At 40.3% G+C, this 20272-nt stretch overlaps 1 protein-coding gene across 2 annotated transcripts in view; it reads left to right on the forward strand.

Moving 5' to 3' along the window:
- LOC126399539 (zinc transporter ZIP11-like) overlaps window positions 1–19991 on the forward strand; it is a 188265-nt gene extending 168274 nt beyond the window's left edge. For both annotated transcript variants that reach the window (XM_050059568.1, XM_050059569.1), the window contains exons 7-10: window positions 12089–12158; window positions 18664–18762; window positions 18846–19004; window positions 19098–19991. In XM_050059568.1, the coding sequence (XP_049915525.1) occupies window positions 12089–12158; window positions 18664–18762; window positions 18846–19004; window positions 19098–19176 (407 nt within the window). In that variant the 3' untranslated portion in view covers window positions 19177–19991. The remainder of the gene's footprint in view (window positions 1–12088; window positions 12159–18663; window positions 18763–18845; window positions 19005–19097) is intronic.
- Window positions 19992–20272: the final 281 nt, after the last annotated feature.

Here is a 20272-nt window from a genome sequence, read left to right on the forward strand (position 1 = left end):
GGGCGCAGGGCGTGAAAATGACAACTGCGCCTGCATCTAAATAGCAATGACACTTGCGACATGGATTATGCGCCCTCCGCCGTCCGCTTTAGACCATCTAAATAGGGCCCAGGGACTCTCATGCATGTCTACCTTGCACCAGACCGTCTACCACAACTCTGCAGAAAAGCTTGGATTACAGCAAACACAGAGGGAGCATGACTTCATTCTCCGTTCAAGACGCAAATACTCCATATAGCAAATAGATGTTTGCGGCTATGTTAGTGCTCTGAATATCACATGCAGAAGCTTTAAGTAGAAAAACATTATTATGGGCATGTGTTTTCCTGTGTTCATACAAGCAACCGTGTCCAGACTATGATATATCAACATTAAAATCATAAAATAAAAATATATATTTACCATACTATGACATGTAGTGGGAGCCATTATTTTGCATTCTTGCGTTATGTGTAATCTTTCAGCCCCAAATTGCAGTAAAAGGCTTCTTTGAAGTGCGTCTTCACCCAGTAATCACGTAATTGAACATCAGCCAGAAACACAGAGGACCTTGCATTCTTTCTCTTAGTGGCTCAACACTGTGATAACCCCATTTTGTGATTAAGGCTGATGAAAGAGGTCAGTTTTATATAGAAATCTCTGTTTGGCTTTAATAGCGATATTGAACAGTAATCTTTTGTAATATTAGGTGCTAAAAAAGTCAGCCATTTAGTGAGTGCTTTTTCCCAGGGTGTGATAAGTGCACTTACTTATTTTTCGACACCTAGCTGTCCCAGTGGGAATAGAAACCCTCTTCCTGAGGTGCTAATGCATTGTTCTCCTCTTCTTCTTGAACAACACAAACAGCAGCTGCATAATAATGTACCGATCTTCAGAGAGGCTCTAGACTCTCCATTTTACCAAAGAGACAGAGCTGTGACAGAAGTTCAGTGATGGTTCATCAAACTGAGCAGGAGATTGATGTCCATCCTCTCACCCCACCATTAGGGTTGATAGTGTGATTGATGGAGCAAGGTCGCTGACAGCTACTGCCCGCAGTTGGTCTAAGTATAATGAAGCCCTGTTCCTACTGGACAAAAAAATCCACTTATAACCCATTAACATTTGGTTTTTGTGTTTAGTGGGAAAGGGTTCAATCGGCCTTCATTGCTGGGACAAATGACTCTGCACTAGTCACAGGTATTTATCGGGTTCAGCTCCAATCAGCAGTGATGGAAACATGATACCTGGCTCGACACGCTAATTTTCGCCTCTTATCTGGTGTGACAGTCGATAACTTCTGCAACTCTTTGTCAGCTCAGCCATAAATCCCATCCCTGTCTTTGACCATACAGTGCATGAGCATCATTCTGAATCAGTCGGCATCGAGTTTGAAAGGGAGACTGAAAAAGTAACAGATGTTGAAGGAAGGCTGTAATTAGCCTCAGGTAAGCTCGGCTGAGCAGAACTGAACATTAGTTTTTTGGCACTTTAATGGAGCTATGGCTTTTTCAAAAGGGAACAAATAGATATAAAGTATACCGAACATCTTTGGATTTTAGATTGTTGGTGGGATGAAACTATCAGTTTCTATAATTATGGGCATAGTTCATGATTCTCTAACATTTTGTCAGAAGAAGCATGAATTTGCAATAGCTGTGACCACACATATGCATGCATCCATGCATTCACAGACACAACCTCACAAACACTTGTGGGGGATATAGCAAAAATGGTATATGTGTATATGCAACAGCTTGAGGTCTAAGACCATCAGTTTTGGACTTGTCAACTTCTGCTTGTTACATTCATACAGTACCTTTCAAAATATACTTCTGTGGACACTGTGTAGCGTAACTTAAGGCCTGAAAGAACAACATTTATTATCGCAATTATTAATTGGGATTAGTTAAACTAATTGGGCACCAGACAAGCAATTAAGCCTGCCAATGAAGGTTCAGGGGAGCAGCCTAGGCCTAACCTGCCCCACGCTACAAAATACCAAATAATCAGGTCAAACAGGCTGTCTGCTACAACCGGACGCTAATGTTTCGCCACAAAAAATTAATTCTTTGAGTCAGCTCCACCCCTTGCTCCTCCACAGCTCAACCTCTCATCCAAATATGGTCACCTCTGGCTCAGAAAGTTCAAGATGCTGATGGTCAAAATGTCTAACTCAAGGTTTAAAAAACAACAGTCTACAAAGCAGTGGGTGACGTCTCGGTAGCTACGTCCATTATTATATTATATACAGTCTATGGGTTAAAACAACTACATTTGTTACCACAAGTTAACGACTACGTCACATGACATATGTTAGTAATTTCATTGCGCCATTAAAAAATCTCAGAGTTAACTTTTGGTTTCACATGAGACACAAACAGCTGTCTGCTTGGTAAAAGTCCAGTGTGTGTTTGAACCATCCACCACCGCTCCCTCCCGCCCTGTTTGGACTTTCTCACTCTCCTACATCATTGCAGCAGATCAGTTCACACTGGAATTAGTTAAAAGCCTGGTACATCACAGACAGATGCTGTAGGGTGGCTTGTGCCTCAGCCATTGGTTTGTGGACTCATGTTCAAATTCGGTACTTCTGCATTGCCATCTTGGTTTTCGTGGTTGAGTTATATAAAAATTCAATCCCCGTACAGTTGTCACAATGTTAAGATTAGCTATACAGACCAAAACTGTTTTTGCACCAGACTGTAAACATGTTTATTTCAGCTGTAAAATTGGGCATTTTAACATGGGGGTCTATGGGGATTGACTGGCTTTCCTAGCCAGCTTCCAATGGCCTGCAGTTTTTGACACTTCAGTTTTTGGAAAAGAGAGGTGGATTGGGCCCTTTGAGCTGCTGGAAGGCTCTCGAAAACATCTGTGCGCAAAGTCTTGAGTTTCAGTAATAGCAGCTGAACACTGGGTGGAAGCATGGCAAAGAAGAGGCAATTATTGAGAACAGAATTTCAGTTACAAAGACACACTCAGAGCAGCAGTGGTGAGTCTGACGTGACTGTGAGTATTGATTCAATAGGTGCTGTGGAAGAGTACATTATCCTGAATTTATAATGACAACAGGTACACATGGAAGATGTTTTAAGTTTGCATTATCAGCAATAGAGGTTAATTTAAACAGGAGCAGATCAATAAATAGTGATACTAAAATTTGATCAAATATACTTAGAAATTGGGAAGATAGGAATAAAGCCTGTCCATAACTTGACTGCTATTTAAGAATTCACAGAATGCAAAGTCATGGAGAGCTAAGTGGATATAACAGTTGTTTTATCTGAACTAAAGCAGAAACTCAGCAGCAGAAAGCAGAGTCACTCTAAATATAAAAGACGAGTTACCACCAATTAGATTTCTTTAGATGTCGTAGTATTGCAGGGGATGAAGTCATGGTTTTCGTCCAATAATTTGTATCTTATGATCCAGTGGATAATTTTACATTCTGAAATGTCACCTTGATGTCACCTGATGACAGGGAGGATGAAAAAGCAACAGCATAAAGAGCGATGAGAGGAGACTTTGATGTGCTTGTAAGAAACATCTCATCACAAAACAGATGAAAAGAAGAGTAAAATTAACTTAAAACGTCACAATTCTGCAGTAAGGGAAAAAAAGGGGAGGAAGCTGAGAGAGAGAGGAGGCGCAGTAATGGCAGGCTCAGTGGAAAAAGGAGTGTAGACGAGCGAGGAGACGAGATTAAAGGAAAGTGCGATGGAAATGAGTGGCTGCTGTGACAATGGGCTGTCAGCAGCACTATCGTCAGGCTCGCTTAAAAGAGCATAGAACATTAAGCAGGAATTGGATAGGACCAGCCGCTGCACATACGTAGACACCCACCTACACACACACACACACACACACACACACAACCAGTCTGAGTGTCCTCTGGGGAGTAAAAAATCACGATGTGCACAGGTGACAATATCTCTCATCTCTGCTGACAGAATTGAAGATTCACACTAAGCTATATTCTCAAGAATCATGTCAGTCTGTCTCAACGATTTGCCAGAGACACTAGGTTTTCTATACCGTAGCTTATTTAGACTTTTAATGCGTGTGCATTTGAAAAACCCTCTGACACTGTTTCATGACTTGATGGTTATTGTTCTGATTCCTTAACAACCCTTTTTGGTATTAAAGGAATATCTCGCCCCCAAAATGATCATTTGTATAATTACTCGCCCCATGTTGCATTGAATCTGGCAAGAAAATGTTCTTCTAGCACGCCTCTTAAGTGAAAAAATAATCCAAATAAGGCAAACATCCTTGATGAGTTGAAGTAAACAGGATTAACAACAAAACTTTATGAAAGCATCTTTATACAAACTCTCAAACAACTTGTGCAGTGTAATCAAGTCTCATTTATCCAGTCGTGTGTTCACCACTTCCCAGTCATGCATATTTGCACATGCATCTGTGCACGCAGATGGATGAATAAGACTTAGATTATACTGCACAAGTTGTGCGAAAGTTTGTAAACAGATGTCAAACATGGACCCCTTTACTTCAATCCATCAAGGATGCTTGCTGTTTTTGGATTCTTCATTCAATGTGGAGGCATATGAGAAAGTTTTCCTCACAAATTCAACATTACACAGTTGAGCAATTGATATATGGGGATGTTGGTGGTGTATTTCTTTAACAAAAAGCTCATACCGCCCATAATGCAGTAGGGTAAGAATTAAATGGAAAACCTAACAGCTTCAGTGTTCCTTAGCATAGACTCTTTACTCCACTGGGGGGTTGAACACTATTCTGAAAGATATTCCCTCATTCATTGTTGGATAATGATGGTGGAGAGCACTGTCTAACATGATCTGGGGACTGTGAAAGTCAAAGGATATGATTCACATCATCTTCACACTCATCAAACCATTCAATGGCCCTTTGTCTCCTGTGGAGGAGGAAAAGTTTCATCAAAGCATAAAAGTGATCATGAACCAAACTGGATACATTTAAATTTAGACCTCATGACGGCATTAGATGAAAAGTAAGACGATCACTGAAGCCTTTAGGTTTCATCCTCTGAGGAACATGCATTGGATGTCTGTATAGAAGCTAAAGAGAATTATTCCAGTACATTTCCTTCAGGACTGAAGTGGTTGACCATCAGCAGCCCAGTTGGCGGATGAAAATGTTAGCACTGTATGTTTTTGCAAACCACTAAAATGCTGCATCTGCATGTTTTATACATATCATATCAACATCTTTAAAGTGACGTAATCAATACGTTCTCATTCCGACCTTGTCATGTATTGTCAGTTGGTTTTCACGTCCACACAACATGCAAGGTACCCTGGGTGCGTTGGTTGTTGACGTTCTGGGACGCTGTGTCAAGTTCTGCCTGTTACATGCATTGTCTTCTTTCAAGATACACTTACGTCTTTACAGGAAATTTAACATACATACATACAGTCTTTTTCAAAATAAACACACTACATCGGCACAAAGCAGCAAATTGACGTTGTTTTTTTTCTTCAACAACAAACACGCATGGTTAGATTTTGGAAAAAAAGAACAGGGTTTGGCTTTAGAATCTTACGGGTTGTGAACACCGCTCTCTTGGGTGAAAGTTGTGGTTTGTTGGACCCATCCACCACTTATCCCACCCACCCCACTCTGACTTTCGCCTCCTTAACCTTCGTCCTTGTCCCGCTGCGTTTCCCCCTGATGCAGCCGTTCTTCCCTGGGAAACCAAGGCGCTGCTCTCTGCTCCAATGCAGATTGCTTGCTGGTTCAGCCACATCACAGTTGACTCCACTACCTAATCCTCTACAGCTGGCCCACTACTCCTACTGTCAGTGTAGTGCTACAAAGCCAAGAAAGTCAGGTTTAGGTTTGTAAATATTGTAACAATCCTTGAGATATCCTTTTAACTGCCATGAGATGTGGCAGAACACTAAGACACGTGTCTCATGAGTTAAAGCCGACAGATGTGGGGGCGTTTAGTGCTCCCCTTCCAGCCCTGGACTCTGTTTTGGAACAAAAACTTCCAGCTCAGTGGACTTGCAAAACACTCCCAAACCCCCAGCGCACATTTCCAGCTGTGTAGCAGTACCACAGGTGAGCAGCTGCTACAATTTTTTTTCTTACTGTTGTATTAAATCAGCAGCCCTACTGTCTGATGGACCAATTTAAATCAGTCAAGATTAACTTGGATTATGCCCCTAGCCTTGTACAAGCTGTGCCAAACGGCAAACACTGACACTCTCAGCTCATGTTTTATTCACGATCACTCATCAAGGTTTTTCAGTGCAGATGGAGTTTCCACTGGCCCCATGGCATCTCAGACAGTTCCAGAGGATTGAGATGAATAGTACAGGGAACACACATTGTAACTCAAGTGTGCTTTCGTCCATAATAGCTCTGCAATATGTCCGCCTGTCATGGGCTGGTGGAAAGTTGATTAGAGCCGGTGTGCATTGTTATCAGAGATAATGACAGACGTTAGATTATCATGAAGTGGCCTCTGAGCCATCAGGATACTCTCCTGCCTTTGTATGGTCTCTCCACTGTTTCTGTCTTTCATCTCTGTTTTGCCTCATCATAATTCTCTTATTCTCTCTTAACTTTATCTTTGTCGCTTGTTCTTGGTTTAAGGCAGCAGCTTGATGTAGGCTATTAATATTGCAGGAAGAGAGACAGAGAGGATCAACAGGGGAAGAACACTGAGGGATGGAGAGGAGGGGTTGGAAAAGACCAGTTGTTTTTGTATTAAAGGGAAATGAGACATACTTTGAAGCCTTAACAGCCCCATATTTTTTTACTCATGACACTAGCCCCAAAGGAAAAGAAAAATAGAAAAACTAAAAGTCTGCAGTTACACAATAACATCTGTGAGGTTGATGAGGTGATTTCACAAACATGGCAGCAGGCCTGCCCTCATGGCAGTAAAGACGGTGGCAAGGAGTTGCCTATGTTGACAATTCTTGGTTAAGTTAGAAGCACGCCTTTTCACTCTCTTGCCGAAAGTTGATTTAGAGTTTTGATACTGTGCCTGTACAATAAATACAAAGCTCCAGCCAGCAGCTACTTAGCTTAGCCTATCATAATGACAGGAAATCGAAAGGAACATGTAGCCTGGCTCTGTCCAAATCATGGATGTATTAGAGCTGGATACCAGACCCTAAGAGTGCACTTATTCAGTCCAATGAGAATTGCTGACCTGGTGCATATGCTAAAGAAATTTCTACCTTCTTGTTTACCTCCAGGGTATGAGGCCCGATGAAAATGCGCAGTAGTGGCCCTCCACTGGCTCCACCCACGAATTCCTGCTTGGCTCATAGATAGATAAATAGATATTGTTTATTGTCCTTTCAGAAATTTTTTCTTAAAAAAAACAAAAAAAACAAAACCCTCAGACAATTCATAACATTGGACATACAATAAAGACAATTTAAACATCCATCAAACGATACAACAGACGATACAACCAAAGTGCCCACACAGCAGCATAAGAGGCGGCACTCTGTACCTCCGTCCTGATGGTAATAATTCATATTCACCATGCAGAGGATGTAATACATCAGCGAGGATTGCCCGTCCCTTTCCCGCTACCCGGGACTCACAAAGCTCTGTTATGCTGCGCTGCTTCTGACCCACAATCTTGCTGGACATGTTGACAATCTTATTAAGCTTGTTCTTATTGACAACTGAGAGTGAAGAAAACCAGGCAATAAAACAAAAAGTCAAAATACTCTCTAGAAAGGAACGATAGAACAGAAGCATAATATGTTTGTCAACACCAAACTGTCTAAGCTTCCGCATAAAGTATAGTCTTTGCAGTCCTTTACTATAAATAGCATTTGTGTTTGAGTTCCACGTCAGTTTGTTATCAGTGACCGTGCCCAAATATTTAAATTCATTTACAGTTTCAATACAATCATTGTCAGTAGCTAAATGTTGGTGTGTTCTTTTATCCACCCTAAAATCAAAAATCATTTCCTTTGTTTTCTCTGTGTTCAGCTGAAGAAAACTTGCACGACACCAGTTAACAAACTCACCCACACAATCACGATATTTAATTTCATCCTCCGTTATCAAACCAACAATAACTGTATCGTCGGCAAATTTTACATTAAAAACGTCAGATGAATTGGCTCGACATTCATTAGTATAAAGAGTAAACAGCACAGGAGAGATGACGCTCCCCTGAGGACTAGACTTTACATTGTGTCAGTCTGAGACATAAATCTTAAATTTAGATTTTTCTCAGCTGGAAGAAAGTTTTACAAATATAACAGGGTACCCGCACATCCTTAAAAAGTCTTCAAAGGCATTGAAATTATTAGTTTTTTTTAAAAGAAAACGGCTGTTATTGGTCAGGAGTCTTAAATATGGTAAGACTTGGGAAGTAGGATTTTCTGACAATGCATTGTAAAATCTCAAAATGATTGCTAACATCTTTTTTTAAATATAATCTCTGAGTGCCTCTTGCATTAATGTCACACAGATCAGAATGCCAGTACCAGTAACACTTACATTTGTTTCTGGCTGAGATGTTCAAAGCAGAGGATTCACTGTCTGCTTGCCATCTGTCATTGTACCTTGGACAGCACGGTGCAAATTGTGACAAAAGTTGACAGTTTAACCAAGAATCTGTGGCATTGTTGGGACAGGTACAAGGCAGTGCACATGAGGCTTGGTGTATTTTCCTGAAAAAATATTATTATTTAAAACTCATGATGAGAATCAAGGCAGTGCAAGAGTGAGAAACACAAAACTGGCCAAAAATATCCCAAAAAGTCATATTTTATGTAACAATGAACTTTTGGCAAAATTGTCTTTAATCCTAAGTAATTGATGCTGGTTCATGTTTTTGTGTTGGTGTTTGTTTTTTTCCAGTTTAGATTTTTGAAATTTAATTTCTAGGGGCTGTAGTCTCCTGGTCGACTGGTCGATTATTTGGTCGATATGCTCTCGTCCGACCAAATTCTCATTGGTTGAATAATCGCTGTGTTACTTTCATAAGGAGAAAAGTGCTACATCAACAGCTTTCCAAGATTAATCCACTATTTTCTGCTGCGGGGGGACAGGCTAAGTTACCTGTGTTGACAGAAAGTTGAACTCGCCCACCCTCACGCTCAGCGTCGCAGTAACGAGACCTCCTGTCAGTTTCTGTAAGCTGAAACCATTTCCCTCAGTGGAAACTAAGCTTGTTTTTACTTGTATTTAACAGATAAACAATAAATTGTGAAGACAGTAAAGCCTCCACTAAAATAGCATTTTAATTTGTGTGTGTGATTTATCCTTCAGGGATTTATACTTCGGGATTTATCCTGGCTTCATATGAGCAGAGGAAATCTCCGCTCGTCGCTAGGCTAATTTATACAATGTAAAATGCCATAGGCTGGCGCTAATAACGTTAGCATGTTGTATTTGCTTGGAAAAGTGTTCAGTAGGCCTACGGGACAGATGTTTTGTCAGTGAACTTTGTGAGTTGTAATGGGGCCAAACTGTGTGCCATTTCCTTTGTTACATGTTGCTGTTGTCCCTGGTTTTATATGAGAAGAGGAAAAGATCGTTAGCCGCTAGGCTAATTTTTACAATGTAAAATGCCATAGACTTGTGCTAATATCGTTAGCATGTTGTATTGGTGGGGGAAATGTGTCCGGATTAACACAAGTGTTTGTCTGTCAATGCTGCGATTTATAGTGAAGCCAATTTGCGTACTTGTGTTTGAAATTGTCTCTATTAAGCCATGTTTAATGTGTGTTTAATGTGTGTTTTGAATCAAGTAAACTTTACAGCACTTAACAGAGTCCTCCACCGCCGACTAGTGTTTTGGATGTGTAACTGCAGAGTGACAGACACACCACCGCAGAAGTAAAAATAACGTGCAGATTTTTTCCCCCCATGACTAATCGATTAGTTGAAGATTATGTACGACTTCAGTCGACCAAGATTTTCTTTGGATGACTACAGCCCTATTAATTTCGAGTGGCAATAAAAAGTATAAAAAAGCCTGTAGTAACATGTATAAAACCATTATCAATCAAATATTTATATTTAAGTCATAATTAACCATGTGCACACTTTAACAGGTGCCTCTTTTGTAATGGTGGTCAGTGGACCTTTTTCACAGCAGAATCTTTTACTTGTCACAGCAGGAAGGTGAAATTGGTAACATGAATGATGGCTTGGTTCCATTAAGTGTGCCAGTAAATTATTTAAGTGAGCCAGCATGCACAATACCATGTTACTAAATACTCCTGTGCTTGCCCTACTATGACATGTCAAAATGTCTGCCTGAAAAAGGTCTATGGGGAAAGTGCTTTTTGGGCCACAAGGGTTTGTTTTGTTTTTTGCTGCAATACAGGAGTGGACACTTGGAAAAAAGTAGAAGAAATGCTGAGCAGCTCCAAAGTCAAAATCTGCCTATTACCACCTCTAAAGCTCACTATTTGACACGTAATATCTCAAAAACCAAGGGATGAAGTGTTCCTTAATGTGCTGAAAAACATCTGCTGTGTCTTAAGCTAAATTTAAATCTTTAAAATGCCTCTTGGATCAGCTGGAAACTACATCTTCACAAAGCTGAAAACAGGACTGTTTTTCTGAGGTCATGAAGAGTTGACGTTTTAGAAATAAATAGTTCTAACAAGACAGCGACACTACAAATATATGATGATCTTATGTGCCATAGATTACACTACCCAAAGAAGGTGTCAGAATTAGCCACCAACTAAAACAGGATGGTTACCTGCTTGCTGTCTCAAAGAATCTTAACAGTCATGAAGCTACAGAAAACAAAATTGTGGTACTGGAGAAACATGGAGAATCATTCTAGCCTTTCTCGGGTGATTACCACTAGTCAGGCTAAACGATTTAAAGGATCTGTTGGTGGCTCCAGAGATGGCCATGTCTTACCTTAACTGACAGGGTTTATCCTCTTTGACATTTTAGCTCTACAGCTGTGTGTTAGTGATAGAATATGATGTGTTTGAGACCTCCTAGTTAAGTAAAGGTTATATATGTGTTTACATGCTATCAGGATAGCATTAACAATTCAACACGCAATGTTGGCACACTCATAGGATGAAATAACAAAACTCAAAATAAGGTCTTAGTTCAGAAAGATGTTATTGTAGTAGAGTACTTTCAGTATGTTAGGATTTGATCAGTGGGGCTACTGAATAAACCATTCATCTTTCTGTGGGTACAACTCTTTGATGCTTGCTCTTATATTAGGAAATTACCATGTTTTAGCATTGTAATAACTTAGCTGTCAGTTACATGACAGGACGCAGCTGCCTGTCAGCGTATGAAGCAGACGTAATATTGCCTTGTTGGTATGAAATGCAAAACAGCCTGTAGATCTGACTGCATGTGCACACGAACACAGGCACGCATGCATACACACATACTTCTCAAACACAAGAATACGCTCATAGATACATCATGCACTGTGACCTTTTCACTTTCCGTTTGAGTGGTGTGTACTTTAAGTATGCATGACAGGCATTTCAAATGAGGCAAATGGGACATCAGAGGAGAGGGATGCTGCTCGCTTCGCGCAGCTTTCGTATTGTAATACTTTATGTAGTTGCAGTTCTAGATGTAGTACCTTTAGTAACAACATAAGACCTAATTCCTATTATGTATCTCTCAGTTATGGATCAGAAGATCAGCGGTTATGTCTCATTCTACAGTCAACAGTGCCTCTGCAGATATGGATAGAGAGATGAAACCTTAACAGCAGGTTACATCTGTAAAAACCTAACAATAAAAGATGAGACTACATAAAAGAATAAAAAGAATACAGCGCATTTCTCACAGTGCAGATCCCCACAGACTGTTGGTGTAAGTAGATCACGCTGCTCTGTCTGACAGAACAGGCCAAAGCTGTCATGTAATATATGAAGAGCATCTCATGTAATCTCGCGCCCATAGAAACTTCTTTATCCTGCAAACGCTCTTTATAACTGTTTCCACTTATATCGATTTGTTCAGTCATTTTCTCATTGTCTGCACTTTGCCAACCTTGGTCCTTCCTCCTTCTTAAAAATGTTGTCTTTTCTTTGTAGCAGAGTGCTTCAAAGAAGTCAAAGGAAAAAGCATACACTTAACAGGGATCAATTGTCTGTGTTTTTATCTGCAGAGGGTTTGGCTGTTGGGGTTGGATTCGGAGCTATTGGAAAGACTTCATCTGCGACTTTTGAAAGCGCCAGGTAAGATTGGAATTAGGGCAAAGAAAAGTACATGAAATACACATTTTCACTGATGCAGTATGGCATCTTTCTACACTGGCAAGTGAGAAATTAAAAGGCTAATTCAGACCGAAGTTACTGATGGTTCTGGTAAGAAGCTTTGACGCAGTTAAATTTTGGTATTAAGGTCATACAGTTTGAATTGAGTAAAACTTTGGTGTGTTTAAAGTCATGGAACAAACATGGTCAGGTTTTACACGTGCCTATAACTGTGCTGTTGTTGTGCGCTGCTGATATCTAGTGGTCAAATGATAGTACTGCGGAGAGCAGTCATAGTCAAGAGGTAGGAGATATCTGATCAGTACATGTGGAACTCTGGTCATATCCCATTTTCTAACCCACCCAGGCCAATCTGGTGCATCAGCATCTGATTATAAAAGACTGTCCTCTCTATGGACCCATTTGAGAGAATCAAGGTGAACATAGTTATCTCTTGAACAAAGAGAAACATTTCACAAAAAGGGTAACACTTTATAATACAGCCTGAGATTTACAGTGTGATTAAGTTGTATAAATCAGGTAAAATACTCACCAGTTTCTACTGGTATTTGTGGCAGGAGGAATAAACATGAGTATTGTGAAGCAGAAGTGCACACGTCTCTGTTTGCTATCTATAGTTCATCCATAACTCCACCTTTACACAATGCAAAATGCACCAAATAACAGGTCGAGAAATTAAGAGGTTAAAATATGCTTTATTTAAAGTGAAGATCTTTTATGTCGATTGTTGCCTCATTGTTGGGAATGAACTTACTGTCAGATACAACTAAAATAAAGGTGGACATGAAGCTGTTTTCCACTTGATGAGTGTCATCAGGGTAGTCTTTATATACAGACTCTACATTCACTGAAAAAACCCCCGGAGATCTTGCCTCCGGAAGAAGAGCGGAAGAGCCCTGGTTTCCGATTGTAGGCTGTTTGTAGTCCGCGTGATATTGACCAATCACGTTTGAGCCGGCTGCAGTTGTTGCCAGGTTAAACGCTCCGTGCAGTGAACTAAAGAGGCGGAACATAATTGGCGTCACTGCAAACTCTGAATCCATTGCAGTGGTTCAGCATATTTACTTTTATAAACGGAAGTCGGAAACGGAAATTCGCCTCCTCCGCCCAAATCAAACCGGAATGCCAAAAAATCGGGGGTCTGCACCCAGAGGCTGTATCGCCGTCTGCCGGAAGTCAGACGCCGATTACAGCCAATGGGTTCCGAGAACATCATCAGGGTTGTGTGCAGACGCACTTTGGTTGGATTGTCTAACCAGAAGGTTGGGCAGTCATAGGATTTACAAGAGTACAGTCGTGTTACCGACTCTGTGAGACTATACTCAGCCCTAGGCTAAATGCTAAAGTCAGCATGCTAATTTGTTAGAATGATATTATTAGCTAAGTAGCATCAACACATAGTACAAGTGAGGCTCAAAGGGATGTCATTAGTTTTGCAGTTTTTTCGTCACAAAGTGTTAAACAAATAAAACCTTTGACTTGATAATGGTGCCAGATGAAACACAAAGAGTCACCAAAGTCATTCCTAGAAACCCTGCAGGTCTGGACCCAGACACAGCCTATCCAGACCCAGACCTATGACTGATAAATGATTGAGACTTATTGAATTATGACAGGGTGTTTCTATGTTAAGTGGCGCAGCATTTATAGCAGCGTAGCAACCAGCAACCTCACAGACCAATCGCATGGGTTAAATCATCTCACACAATGCGACTCAGCCAATCAAATCTGTGCATTCTGATAAGCATTGCAACTACAGTGAGTGAGATACACACAGGAGACTGGACGAGAGACAACAGTCAGTGAAATAAGAGAGTCGGAGGAAAGAAATTTCACATTGCGTGTTCTTAAGGTAGAGAAAGACAGCAAAAACAGAGCTTTCAATCAAGAATGATAAACTCTTACATGTTCATTCTTCCCACGAGCAGTTCAAAACCAGCACGTCTCATTATATGTCCCAAGACCCTTGATTATTAAAAGCAGCAATGTGAAGTGCCACTACGGGACAAAACACAGGGCATCTTTTGAGCGAACATACTCACTCAAATCCAAAACTGTGGGCACATAAAATAATTTTTTTTACATCATACAAGGTACATCTTTAGTGAAATGGCACTGAATAGCTGAATCAGAACACAAGTTAGACATTACATAAGGAGAGGCAGTCCATCCATCCAATAGCTGTTGAGATGTTTCAGAATGGATCAAGTTTTTGTATACAGTTGAAAATGGTTGGGTTTAGATCAAGATTAAAGGTGGTTTGGGTCAGTTTGAAGTTTGGATTACTGGACTGAATATGGTAGCTGTTGGGGCTGTGTTGTGTGCTGCTGACATCTAGTGGTTACATGCTGGTACTGCAGAGAGAGGTGGCAGTTGGTCGACCAAAACAGGTTTTGTTCTAATCTTTTCCTATTTTACTCCTCAGATCAGTCTGGTGGAACCAGATTATAATTCCTTAAGACTGAGCCTCTCTAAAATCGCTGACCATTTGTAAATACTCCAGGATTAAAATCATCTTTGAAAAAACCATGTTTAAAAGATTAAAGACAACAAATTCAGTCTTTCATATTTTATGTAGATTTCAAATTTTGTGTTTAGTGTTTTTTTCTGTGAATCACTGTAAGTTTCCATTTCTAAAGGACTTATGGCTTCACAAACATAGACAGTCGGTCAGAGTTGGATATAGAAGGTGTCATTTTGGCTCACAAGAGTTGGAATTTGTGCTGCTAAGTTTGAGAAATAAGTCTTTGCCCAAGTAATCTTATGTATTTTAAACATAGTTTCAACTATGTCACTTTCAGGGAAACACGTGCTATATTCTGGCCAGTTGATACATTGAAATCTTGGAACAACAATCTCATTCTCCTTGTAGCAGAGACAACAATACAAACATCCCCAACAATGACTTGACCCACCCTCAGCTACCACAAATATAACTCTGCTAAGGTAGCTCTTGTACGTCTTCAGAAGAAGGTTGAGCTGTTGCTGATAAATCCGTGCTGCTTGCATGGCTCTGGAGCCGACCGCCCCTTCTAGACGAGCCTGATGGATCAACATCTGGGTGTGGAAGGCAGCTCTGTTTACCTACTGCTTGAAAAGCACAGAGTTCATATGTCCATCCAGCATGGAATTCTTAGAAAGAAAGGAGAGATTTACATCATAATGGAATTAATAGCCTATAGATGATCGTACATTTTGCTGATGAGGGATGAGGGCTTAAATTTGACAATAGTCAGTTATTGGAATGTAGGATGATCCTTCGAAGATAGATGAAAGGATTTCAATGCTTTGCACCTTTAGCCGTGTGAGCTGGACACTAAGATCCATCTCTATTTGCCGAGTTTCAGCTAGTTGAAGCCGTGGCCTCCCCAAGTTGATCTGCATACGCTTCAGATACTCTTCCATCAGGTCTCGGACCTCCACAGTTGAAGAGTGGAATGTTTAAATTGGTGAAATTTGAGTGTGGGTCAGAAAGTATTGAGAGTTTAGATAATAAAATTAAAGTATTTATTGAAAACACCAAAACATTAATTAAACATTCCCACCATAGTAGAATCAGACAGTTAAAGAATATAACCACACTGGACAACCACGCTATCCTCAGGAAGGATCAGGCTCTCACCTCATTGGCCTTCTCCTGTGCAAACACCCTCTGCAGCATTTCAGCTGTGCCCATGGTTTGTTTCCCTAAAGATTTCCCAACTGTCTCCAACATCATAGCAATGATGAGAGCCCCCAGTCCCACAGCGTTTGGCACCGAGGGGAGCCCACGCAGTGCGGAGCTCAGCATCTTTACAACAGATGCAGCCGTGTTGATCTTTTCAATGGCTAAGAGTTGGTCTCTGTAACCATTCACCAGTTGGATTGAGTAGAGTCCAGAGTAGCTTTGCAGGGTGCTGAGTGCAGGGTTGTATTCATTAGTCTACACATATTAACTGACTGGTGGAATACAAAAAAATTAAGTTAAACATTTCACTAAGTTCAAAGCTACAAATTGTTAAGCAATTGTTAATTAAAATTCTGATCCAATGATGGTGCTGAATGATGAACATTAAATAATTTACATATTGCATGATATCTTCAAACTACCTTGAGTTAAACAAAAAAGACATGAATTGGGTCTTTACCTGTCAATTTCAATATTGTGCCATGGTTGAGACTCAAACAGTGAGTCAGAGTACTGGTTAAGTTCTGCTAGTCGCTCCTCTGGAGACATTTCCTGGCCCATTTTCTGTTTTGCTGGAAGCAGGAAGAGCAGAGGACTGTTTCATGAGGTGTGTTCACGCTTACAGATCGTCTTAGATGGAGCGCGACTGCTCTATGCATATTGTGGAGTTTAATGTCATTAAAGGAAAGGCTGCATCTGAATTATTTTGGAACTTTGTGCTTGTGGTTTCCTCCTGTTTTCAGTCATTATGCTCAGTCGTTTTATCTGCCAAGACTGCACTGTCTTCTATATGTATTCTTTAATAACTGATTTCATGTGATTATTTTTCTAACTGACAGCATCAAACCACAATACAACAGTACATTAGAACACATTCTAGGAAAACCAGGGGACACATGTGCTGGATTATGTTATTTCAAGCAAGTGTAGTAGCTCATTACATCAGTGAAAATGTTGACACCCAGTGCTAAGAAATCTGTTTTCCAGGGGCGCCCAGTAGCTTACTTGGTAGAGCTGGCATCCCATGAACAAAGGCAAAAAAGCCAATAAATAAAAAAAATAAAAAAAATCTTTTAAATGGAATTTGAAGTAAGCATGCCATCATTACTTTTTCTTTTTGCCATGGCGTAACATTCAATGAAAATGTGACAAAGCATCTGCTAAATAACAAACAAACAAATAGGAATAATAGCACAAACCATTTGGAGGAAGTATTAACTCACCTAGTGAGAACACAACTGTAAAAACAGTTAAGCAGCAGCTGGTCAGTGGTTACTGGTTCCTCCGTCTGAGTGGGTTCAGGTATATTTGTCAGTTTTAACAGTACAAACTGTTTAAAGTTTGTCCAGAGTGGTTAAACACTGCACCACTGAGCAACTTTGTTTACATATGAAAGAGATAAGACAGGGCAATAACATTTGTTGTAGATGAACAAATTAACTGTATGCTGCTCTCGTATCTCATGTATTTCTTACACTATTTGTTTTTGATACAGTACTGATCTGGATCCGGATGCAGATTCAACATTCCTCACTGACAGTTGTTGGGGAAATTCAGAAATTCAGTTTATTGATGGATCATTGCTGGAACCCTTTTCATGCCAGAATATCCCTCATACTTAAAATGGTTAATAGTTGGACTTGTCCCCTTTTTGGTAAATAATCCAGGATTAAATTCCTCTTTGGACACTTTTTTTCTTCAAAATTACAACAACACATCAACTTTGTCATCCTGCGGATTTGCATTATTGCTCACAATGTTCTAATAAAATCACAGTAAGAGCAGGGGGTGAGCATTGGTCCATGAAAACTACTTTTATCATCCGATTTTACTAGTTTTAAATTACACTTTGTTCATTATTCATGTCTTTCAATATCATTGCATCTGTAGCCATGCTAGCAGTGTGGCTCTATGGATGGCTACATCATTAGGTTGGTTAGGCAGTAGTTCTACCACTTCAGTCCAGAGTGAAATATCAACAACTACTGGTTGGATTGTGATATTTTGTACTGACATTAATGGTCCCCAGAGGATCTACCCTCCTGCATTTGGTGATCCTTTGACTTTTCATTTAGCACTATCATGAACCTAACATTTGTCATTTTAGTGACATGTCTTGAGAGCTATCTTACGGACAGCCATGAAATTTGGCACATACATTCATTCACGACATTTTTTTTTAGTGAAATATCTCAATAACCACTTGCCCTATAGTATGCTGCAGACAGAAATGTTCCTCACATCAGGTCAAAATTATAATTTTGTTTATGAGCCCACAGAACACTGGTTCATGACCAGATATCTGCAAAACTCATGACATTCCCATCAGCCTCTCTGGCCTTAGCTGCACGTTGTGTTTATAGCATATTAGCAAAGGTTAGCATGCTAACATGCTAAAATGTGATGGTGAACATGGTAAACATTATCACAGCTAAACATCAGCATGTTACTGTAGCATTGCTATTGTGAGCCTGTTAGTTGTGCTGACGTTAGCATTCAGCTCAAAGCACCATTGACCTTAGCCTCACAGAGCTGTTAGCATGGCTCAAGAATTTTGTTTTTTCTTCCCCTCTCTCATGGTTTATGGTTTCAGTAACAGTCTGTATTTATTTTTACTTTTGAGTTTCACTCACATGCAGAAGGAAACTAAACTTCAACATGTGAAATCTGGCAGACATCGTGTCAGACAATGTATTCTGTGCTTCAGTAGCTAATGAAACGATTCAGAAACTTCTACGAGATTGTTAATAGCTGACATAAAGAGATATTCTCTGACTGTTTTTTTTTTTGTCCACTCAGAAACTTGGCCATCGGTATTGGCATCCAGAATTTCCCAGAAGGCTTGGCAGTGAGCCTGCCGCTCCGAGGTTCAGGGGTCTCAACATGGAAAGCCTTCTGGTAAGGAAAACATTTGTCTTGTGCTGAGTACAGATACGTTTAGTTTAGATACTACAATTTGACGGTTCCTGTTTTCCCATCAGGTATGGCCAGCTAAGTGGCATGGTAGAGCCTATTGCTGGGTTGCTGGGAGCCGTTGCTGTTGTCCTGGCAGAACCTCTGTTGCCATATGCGTTGGCGTTTGCTGCCGGGGCGATGGTATACGTGGTGGTGGACGACATCATACCTGAGGCTCAAGTCAGGTGAGAGTAGATTTATGGACTTTTTGATGACAGGATTAAAGTCTTTGTCTTTAACTTAACTCTCATGTCTATGCTCCCACTTGGTGTCACCAGTGGAAACGGGAAGCTGGCATCCTGGACCTCCATCCTGGGCTTTGTAGTGATGATGTCACTGGATGTGGGGCTGGGCTGATGTCACTGTGAACGCTGGCACCAAGTCAACAGAACACTCAACGGCCATGATGTCATCACTGTGCTGCTGACCTCAGTTTTTTTTTTAAAAAAGGGGACCAAATGAAGTGTTTTATTCTGAAACACTATTTATCCATTTTGTTTGAATTGTTGCTACTTGAGATTCAGTAGTGAAAAGAGAAACAGAGCTATTTTGTAAAACAAAGTGTGAGGATGACTGTACTTGAAGCTGTCTTTGATGTGTTTTATTTTTTTAATGCCAGCAGTCACTTCCTGAGAGCAGCTGTCACGTTTTTCAAATTGCAGGCACCTCATTTAGGGACATTTATAAATATTTAACAGATACTCTCCTGATTCCAGAGCTTGTGAATGTTTTGATGAGATTTCTTTTTCAAAATCATTTGTTAAACAAAATTTCTTGGCTATAAAGGTGAAATGAATGTTACTTTTTGATTTATGTCTTCCAGTTTTTGTATTTCCTCATGATGGCAATACTTGAAGTCTGGTGTTTGATTTGTAACGTAAGGGATCGCCAGTGATTGATTTATTTTGTGTACTCCATTCTGACTCATGCTGTATTACTGTCACTGCAAAATAGCAAGGTACAAGGATACTTTACTTCGTGCTTCTTCTATAATGATCGTCTCCTTTTCAACCAAATGTAGTGCCTTCTTCTTCTTTGGGGCACAAACAGTCTCCTGCCATCTACAGGTCAGTCTGAACATGTTGCGGTTCATGTTTAATTATTTAAATGCTGAAGTTTACTCAAAGAACATGCGAAGTCTTTGTATGAATAAATAACCATGTGATTCTGTTTCTTCCGTGTATGTTTTTAAGGCACTCAGTATTCACTTGCAGATGCTCTTGTGCCAACAGAAATATAAGCCCCCTTGGGTTTTTGTCTTTAAATTGTTCTTTCTTTTTATGCATCTGCACCGGTGCTAGCCTTCGCCGGAGGCATTATGTTTTTGAGTTGTCCATCTGTTTGTCCCATTCTCGTGAATATATCTCAAGAATGCCTTAACGGTATGCTTTGCAGGATTGTAGGTTGCCATTTTGTAAGCACACTCACCAGCCAAGTGACAGTAAAAGCCAAC

Source organism: Epinephelus moara, chromosome 13 (assembly GCF_006386435.1).
Source record: "Epinephelus moara isolate mb chromosome 13, YSFRI_EMoa_1.0, whole genome shotgun sequence".
Lineage (NCBI taxonomy): Eukaryota > Metazoa > Chordata > Actinopteri > Perciformes > Serranidae > Epinephelus > Epinephelus moara.